General features: G+C 37.0%; 1 protein-coding gene across 2 annotated transcripts in view; it reads right to left on the bottom strand.

Annotated features, from left to right (window-relative positions):
• Positions 1-234: 234 nt before the first annotated feature.
• Positions 235-8,980, bottom strand: part of LOC107594471 (7-dehydrocholesterol reductase-like) — a 9,966-nt gene continuing 1,220 nt past the window's right edge. The window contains exons 2-9 of one of the 2 annotated variants that reach the window (XM_016284530.1): positions 5,956-6,067; positions 4,159-4,381; positions 3,965-4,055; positions 3,146-3,359; positions 2,010-2,214; positions 1,698-1,829; positions 1,136-1,549; positions 235-769 (exon numbers count right to left, since the gene is read on the bottom strand). In XM_016284530.1, the coding sequence (XP_016140016.1) occupies positions 719-769; positions 1,136-1,549; positions 1,698-1,829; positions 2,010-2,214; positions 3,146-3,359; positions 3,965-4,055; positions 4,159-4,381; positions 5,956-6,067 (1,442 nt within the window). In that variant the 3' untranslated portion in view covers positions 235-718. Of the gene's footprint in view, positions 770-791; positions 1,550-1,697; positions 1,830-2,009; positions 2,215-3,145; positions 3,360-3,964; positions 4,056-4,158; positions 4,382-5,955; positions 6,068-8,980 lie in introns of those variants that run through there. The other variant, XM_016284529.1, reaches the window with a different exon arrangement.

Raw genomic sequence — 8,980 nt, forward strand, 5'->3', positions numbered from 1 at the left:
TATTACTTTGGTGATTTTTGTTATTTGCACATTTCCTTCATTTATTTAAATAATTAGCTTGAATTATATTATAAAAGTAATTTAATTGACGTGAAATTAATGTCCAAAAGAGCTTTTTAATTTTTATTTATTTAAATTTATAAAAACTGCTTTACCACACAAAAGTTTTTCTTGCACTACAAATATTTTAACGATTTTCAGCTTTAGATTCATTAATATCACCAGGAGAACAAGTAAAGACAAAGTGGGAAACTTTTATTTCAGTAGTTTGGCTGGTAGAAAAATATGAATAGAAATTTGATAAGCCATTCTGGATTTATAGACTTTTGTCTATTTACATCCTGAACAATAATGAGTGATATTCTCTTTACAATGAGTTTCCATGCCTATTGAAAAAACAAGCAAACAAACAAACAAACAAACAGATAAAGGCAGGAACATTAAGACTTGAGTTCATCACAGTATCTTAGCTTTTTTTTAATGTCATTCTGTAATGCTGTGCACTGTGTCACCTTGATAATCTCGTACTTATATATTCATGTATAGTACATCCACCCTCACATTCACTAAATGCAAGATAATCTTTGTAAAGTCTGCCATTCACACACTCATAAAAGATTAAAAAGCCAACTGTTTAAAATAAGTATGAGCAGCCACATAAAATAACAAGGTAAACTGCTTTTCTATATATGGTTGAAAAGCAATCTGGAATAATGCTCTAGAAGATGTTAGGCAGCAAACGGTAGGGCACAGCCGCAGTGTAGCGGACCCAGTCCTTGCTGATAAAGGCAGGAACATTAAGACTTGAGTTCATCACAGTATCTTAGCTTTTTTTTTTTATGTCATTCTGTAATGCTGTGCACTGTGTCACCTTGATAATCTCGTACTTATATATTCATGTATAGTACATCCACCCTCACATTCACTAAATGCAAGATAATCTTTGTAAAGTCTGCCATTCACACACTCATAAAAGATTAAAAAGCCAACTGTTTAAAATAAGTATGAGCAGCCACATAAAATAACAAGGTAAACTGCTTTTCTATATATGGTTGAAAAGCAATCTGGAATATGGTGGAATGCTCTAGAAGATGTTAGGCAGCAAACGGTAGGGCACAGCCGCAGTGTAGCGGACCCAGTCCTTGCTGTACTTGTTGCTACAGCGGTGCTCATCACGAATGCAGCGGTGCACCAGTAGGATGGTCATGTAGACAATGTAAAAATAAGGCAGCAAGTGCTCGCCACCGCAGGCTAAGCAGTACGCCAGTGAGCCCATCAGATCGCCCGTGTAGTTCATGTGACGAGCCACCCCCCAAAACCCAGTGGTCATCAGTTTGCTCTTGTGAATCCCACCATCGGCCGATCGGTATGAACACTCGATGAAGGTGGGCTTCTTACCCCAGATTTTGCAGTTACCCTCAGTGCGACGGAAAAGGTCTTTCTGGTGGTTGGTTGAGCGGAAGATGTAGTAGCCCACCAGGCCCAAGATGAGGACACCCGCAGCATGGGGTGTTGAGAGCTGGATGGGGTTGTAGACCAAGTAAAGTCCCTAAAGAACAAGAACATGAACATGGCATAAACAGCATTACTCCTACTGAAATCAATGAAGCTGTGTATCAGGTAAAATAATGAATCCAGTATTGTAGATGCCACATCCAACACAAATCAAGCCCAGGAAATACTGCTCAGATACACACCTGTAGTGTGTAGAGGAAAGGAAGCCACACGCAGTCGCCCCAGCCCAGGTACCAGCCAAAGTGATCATGGCAGATGTCAATAGTCTTGAGGTACCAGGCTTCGTTCCAGAAGAAGTCCAACACATAGATGGCCTAAGAGAAGAAAAGGGTCAATGTTGTGATAAGAGGTAGTGATGGGAATAATGTGGATGAAATGAAAAACACTATATGAATCAATACAGAAAACATATGTTGTTGACTCTAGCCAGTATGAGCAATAGTAAAGCACTACTAAGCTGTTTTATAGTGCCACCTAGTGGCTACATGACTCACTTGCAAAACATTGACCAGGATCATAGAGTTTGTCACATAACCATACAGCTCCTGCTGTTTAGCAGCGTAGGATAAGTTAATCAGGGTCCACGCCACAATACCCGGCCGGCCATTGAAGAAAAGCTTAAAGTCAAACCATTTTCCTATACGAGGGTTGAACTCAATTCCCATCATGTAGTTGTAGAAGACATTGCCTGTGAATTTGCTGCAAATCAAACAAGAGTAAGACAGAACCTGTTTAGTGTGTACATGTTTTTCTCTCTCTCTCTCTCTTTGGACAGTCCAATGAAACACAATTCATGCCTTTTCTGTGACCAATGGGAAACTAAGAAAAAACAAAAAACACACACACATAGTCTGTGATTAAGAAACAACAAAACTGGTAAAAATTTAAAGCAAAATAATTAAGTAATTCATAATAATAATAATACTTACTATTGTTTTGTTATAATTATGTACATTATTTATTAAATTAGGTAATTAAAATGTTCAAATTAAAGCAAGACTTTACACTTTCATTTATAGTTTTACAACACACATCTCTTCCAACTCAAAACCAAATTTCAGTCATAAATTGAATGGGCCAAACCACTGTTGTTACTACAGTGGGTATATAAAGTGAACATACTCCTATTACAATTAAAACATTTCGAGATGTAAAAAAATGTACCTTGTCATATCTTTTCCCACATTTAATTCAATATTGAAACCAGAAAAATGTATGTAATAACAAAGACAGAATCATTTAAGGGGAACAATAAAAAATAAAAACTTTTACCTGGTTGCATAAGTGTTCATGGGGTATGGAACTCTGATTTTGAATTAACCAATCACATCCAAACTCTTACTGAAAAGTAATTGTAATCCTGTGGTCATCATTTAGGTGATGCCGATTAACCCTGAATAAAAATCAACTGTTTCTGTAGAATTTTTTTAACATCCTCTTGGTCACATTTTATTGCTGAAGCCATGGGCTGCAAAGAGCTTACAAAGAGGATGTGTGTGTTGTTCTTACTTGAATTCTGTTGGTTTCAATATTACATTCAATATTACATTTCAAAGCTTCAGTTTAACAGAGATGTGTAGACTTTTTTATACCCATATGCACAGTAAATAATCAAAATATGTTTTCTTACCAGTCCTCTGGGTTGGTAGGGAACAGATAAGCCTTAATGAAAGCCAAAGTGGACACAGCATAGCCGAGTATGTTGGTGCACCATAAGAGAGGGATCCAGTTGTCAATGATGATGGTTGGTGAAAACCAGTGGAAGTATTGAGCATTAGCCACCCATAAAACATGAGTGATTATCCAGCACTGCAGACCGTTGACTTCATATTTATTAATAAGACCTGAAAGAAAGCAACACATTTAAATTAGATGAATTAAATATGGTTTTGATACATTTTACCACACAAACCAATAGTGAAGCGAGTCAATTGAGCACAAAAAATATATATATTAATATATTAATATATATTAACAGGTGTGCCTTAGGCTGGCCACAATAAAAGGCCACTCTAAAATGTGCAGTTTTACTGTACTGGGGGGTCCGGGGGGGTACCAGTACCAGGTAGCCAGGCAGTATCTGGTGTGACCACCATTTGCCTTACGCAGTGCAACACATCTCCTTCGCATATCTTTGATCAGCTTGTTGATTGTGGCCTCCACCAGCCTAAGGCACTCCTGTGCAATAATCATGCCGTCTAATCAGCATCTTGATATGCCACACCTGTGAGGTGGATGGATTATCTCGGCAAAGGAGAAGTGCTCACCAACACAGATTTAGACAGATTTGTGAACAATATTTGAGAGAAATAGGCCTTTTGTGTACATAGAAAAAGTCTTAGATCTTTGAGTTCAGCTCATGAAAAATGGGGGCAAAAACAAAAGTGTTGCGTTTATAATTTTGTTCAGTGTATATATATATATTTTTTTTTCCCCTTTGTTTTTTTACCTGCTGGTGTTCGGGCACCCTCCTGCACTCCTCCTACATAACCTGGAAGAATCTTATGCATGATATCTGGAACGCACATGTACAGCACCACCTAGTGTAGACACAACCAAATCTCACAGTTCTAGTCCAAAACCATTCAAATATTTCTCCCTACCAATGTTATTTCGTATTTATTCTTATGTAGTTCTGCACACCTGAAATGTGACCCAGATTGCGTAGATCTTGGCAGCAGCCCATGTGAAGGAAGGGGCACGGTTCCAGATGGTGAGCAGGGTGGCTTCACCGTTGTAGAGTTCCAGTAACGGATGGCTGATGGAGCACTGGTACTGATCACATGCCATGATGAAGAAAAAGACGATGAAGGGGGCAAAGCACAGCAGCAGGATCACACCTGTCAGAGAGAACCAATCCACCTCCCTACAGAGATCAATAGATTGGTAATATGAGTCAAAATAGGATATTTGACGTTTCTGGATTTTTTGAATTTGTGAACTGCAAATGACTGTTGACCATTATTACACTGAAAAATTATTAAGATTACAACTTTGGAACATAATTTATGCATCTGATTTTTGTTTTTTATTATTACAAAATTAATTAATATTTATTTACACTCTAGAAACACCATTACTTAATACCATTAACAAAGATTCTTGCATTATTCATTAGTTTACAAATGATTAAACAGTTAATTCATTAATTTATATATAATTTTTCATGAAACTTTGATTCATATAATTTTGTATTTGAATCTAGTTCATGTGTGTCTGGTCTGTTTAGCAATAGCTCATTAAAAAAAAAACAATAATTTACTCATGTCTTTTGAAATCTGTACTGGTAACTTTGCTCCCACTTTGCAACACAAAAGGATGTATTTATAGTCAAGGAGCTTTTTGTCCATACAGTGAAAGTGAATGATGAGAACAGCTGTCAATCAAGATTTTGTGTGAATGCTGTCTTAGTTTCTGTTTATTCTTCACACAAAGCTATCGTATAGCTAAGACTTGGAATAATGTCACACGGAATACTTTCACTATTTCAGATTTTTTTTTCTTGCATTATTCATTAGTTTACAAATGATTAAACAGTTAATTCATTAATTTATATATAATTTTTCATGAAACTTTGATTCATATAATTTTGTATTTGAATCTAGTTCATGTGTGTCTGGTCTGTTTAGCAATAGCTCATTAAAAAAAAACAATAATTTACTCATGTCTTTTGAAATCTGTACTGGTAACTTTGCTCCCTCTTTGCAACACAAAAGGATGTATTTATAGCCAAGGAGCTTTTTGTCCATACAGTGAAAGTGAATGATGAGAACAGCTGTCAATCAAGATTTTGTGTGAATGCTGTCTTAGTTTCTGTTTATTCTTCACACAAAGCTATCGTATAGCTAAGACTTGGAATAATGTCACATGGACTACTTTCACTATTTCAGATTTTTTTTTTTTTTTTACTGCAAGCAAAGTGGTTGGAGTGGCGGCTACTTAATGATGCTGTACATCACTTTATTTTAAAATGTCGACAGCATGACCCATTTCAGATGTGGTCAAAATAATAACAGTGGTTATATATAAACAGATTTTGAATATATAATCAAAATTATTGTTAGGGATAATTTAGCAGTCGATGGATATTGATAAGGACATGTCCTTACCGTTCCTATTCAATTCTATTCTCTTGACTACTTTTATGATAATTGTATGTTATATATAGTATAGTTTCATTGCAGTTGATTGCAAATGAAACACTGGAACAGAGCAACCAGAACATTATTCATAGTTAGCTGAGCTTTTGGGTGGCTCACACAAGCACAAGTGGCTGAACACAGGAATAGTAGTTTAAACCTTTTTAATCCAGGAAAATGTTAATCAGTTGTTCACTTTAAATAAAAAAAATACTACACATGCACTATATATTTTAATATTGAACCCGATCAAACAATGTTCTGTGTGTGACTGAATTAGTGCAGTAATGCAGTGGCTTACCATGCTCTTCCCCACTGTACCGGCTCCTCTGCATGGTCTTTCACCCCTGCCCGGGCTCCATTGGAGCTGCCCTTATGGCGTTTTCTCACAGCGTCGGCTGTCGTCATGATGTCTGAGGGAGTGAGATTTAAAAAGCACAGAGAAAGAGAAAAAGAGCATAAAAATAACCTCTGAGATGGTCTAGCATGAGCATATAAGAGGAGAACAAAGTGCACTGCAGATAACAGATAACAAACAGAAGATCCAGGTGTTATATATGTGCTAAATATGATAAGTTCATGATTTTAAATAATGATTATAACATAACTTATCACATATAATCTCAGAACCAGGCCAGGGTTGTTTCCTTTAGTGTGATGCTGACATATAATGTTATCTTTCCAACTGATATGAGGTTGTTAATTGTGTGCTTATGTTATGCAAGCAAAGACAGATGCTCTCCATGAATCTATTTTCAGTTTATGGATTTCCAGTCCACTGAAAACTCTTCTTTTCTCTTATTATAGGCATAATAACAAATATTCATATGAATAACACCAAGAGAAATGTTCCACTCAGCATTATATGGTTTAAAATATGCAATAGCATAATAATTCATGCAACAAAAAGAGCATACAGTATAAGAGCATCAATAATAAGGTGCATTGGACAATACTAAACATGCTGAAAACTATGATAATCTAAAAATCAATTTCAGTTACGGCATCATTTCCACTACAACTAAGAAAAATTGCCCTAATATATATATATATTTTTTAAAAGTGTCCTTGTTTACCAAGAAGACAACATTATCACTAAAGATCATGTTTGAGATGAAACAGAAGGCACCAAGGTAAATATTCTTATTGTACTTTATTTACAATCAAGCTGTAATTTTATCATATCAAACAAAAATATTATTTGAGTGTATTTAGGATACATTAAATGCTAGTTAGTTGTGCCATAGATATCTATGAGATATGTATCATCATCATTATTAATAAACAAAATACATTATTTGAAAAAAGTGGCCAAAAACACCCAATCATGAGTCACGCTGATATAACGTCAGGCGTACGTGACACCTGTGCGTCATTCTTCTGTTCTGCCAAAGTAAATGTGCTCCTTGAGCTTAATGCGACATAAACCAGGGCTGCGTTCAGCCCCGACAAAAACGGTGCAAAACGTTTTTTAAACGGAAACGGTGGTGCGTTGAACACCCAGTTCTGATGACACGCAAGAGTTGCAACTATGGCAGCTGAGAAGGCCATTCTTTGTGTTCTTTTTGAAGAATTTTCGGAGCCTGATGAAATCGGTATAAATACATGTTTAATACTGCAAAATATGCTCGATGGTACAGTCACCGCCCTTGCCCTCCAGAATAAAAGAGAACATCCCAATCAAATGAAGGGATTTGTGGAAACCGTGGTTCCTAATTATTGTGATCCAACATTTGCCTCGCATTTCAGGATGAAAAGGCAAACATTTCAGGTGAAGGATAGCCTAATCCACTTCTTACCTCCGAGACTGTGTTATGATCTATGACCTTATTATTTTTATTGTGAGTACAGGTGCATCTCAATAAATTAGAATGTCGTGGAAAAGTTCATTTATTTCAGTAATTCAACTCAAATTTTGAAACTCGTGTATTAAATAAATTCAGTGCACACAGACTGAAGTAGTTTAAGTCTTTGGTTCTTTTAATTGTGATGATTTTGGCTCACATTTAACAAAAACCCACCAATTCACTATCTCAACTAATTAGAATACTTTATAAGACCAATAAAAAAACATTTTTAGTGAATTGTTGGCCTTCTGGAAAGTATGTTAATTTATTCTACATGTATTCAATACTTGGTAGGGGCTCTTTTTGCTTTAATTACTGCCTAAATTCGGCGTGGCATGGAGGTGATCAGTTTGTGGCACTGCTGAGGTGGTATGGAAGCCCAGGTTTCTTTGACAGTGGCCTTCAGCTCATCTGCATTTTTTTGGTCTCTTGTTTCTCATTTTCCTCTTGACAATACCCCATAGAGTCTCTATGGGGTTCAGGTCTGGTGAGTTTGCTGGCCAGTCAAGCACACCAACAAATCCTGCTGGAAAATGAAATCAGCATCTTCAAAAAGCTGGTCAGCAGAAGGAAGCATGAAGTGCTCCAAAATTTCATGGTAAATGGGTGCAGTGACAAAAAACACAATGGACAAACACCAGCAGATGACATTGCACAACAAATCATCACAGACTGTGGAAACTTAACACTGGACTTCAAGCAACTTGGGCTAGTCCAATCAATATACTTGCTATTGTGACTTTATTTGGATGTTAATTACATTGTGCGAGCTGTCTCTTTAAAGGGGTCATATGATGCGATTTCAAGTTTTCCTTTCTCTTTGGAGTGTTACAAGCCGATTGTGCGTAGATAAGATCCCTGAAGTTGCAAAGACTAAAGTCTCAAAACCAAAGAGATATTCTTTATCAAAGTTAAGACTCTGCCACGCCGCCCTAAAACAGCTCGTTCTAACACGCCCCCACATATCTACCTCACTATGTGGGAATATTTGCATAATGCGGCCCAAATGTTCACGCAAAGAAAGGCGGCGTGGTTTCAGTAACCGCAGTTAGTGTTGATGCAGCCATGTCAGGGAGACGCTGTGTGTTTCTAGGAGAAAGCAAAAGCACTTTATTTGGCCTTCCAAAAGTAGACGAATTTAGGAATCTTTAAGGTCACTTACAACAGAACAGCAATGCATTTTATGGACGACCGTTTCGTGAACCTAGGAGAGGAGGTAATTCTGACTTTGCTATGACAATCTGGCGCTTCTGAATCAGCTACTGTTTTGTTATTAGTTTAAGTATTTGCTATTGACTGTTCAAAAGCGGAGTTTTGCGCATCATGTGTGTGTGTGTGTGTGTGTGTGTGCGTGCGAGTGTGAGAGAGAGAGGGTCACATCAAAGTGGAGTCAGCGGTCTTAACCGTGGCTTGTGTACTGCAAACACATACCAGCTTCATCACTGTGTCTGTCACGAGACTCTGTTCCCCTTTCGGGCT

This window comes from Sinocyclocheilus grahami, unplaced genomic scaffold, assembly GCF_001515645.1.
Source record: "Sinocyclocheilus grahami isolate Dianchi unplaced genomic scaffold, SAMN03320097.WGS_v1.1 scaffold184.1, whole genome shotgun sequence".
Taxonomy (NCBI): domain Eukaryota; kingdom Metazoa; phylum Chordata; class Actinopteri; order Cypriniformes; family Cyprinidae; genus Sinocyclocheilus; species Sinocyclocheilus grahami.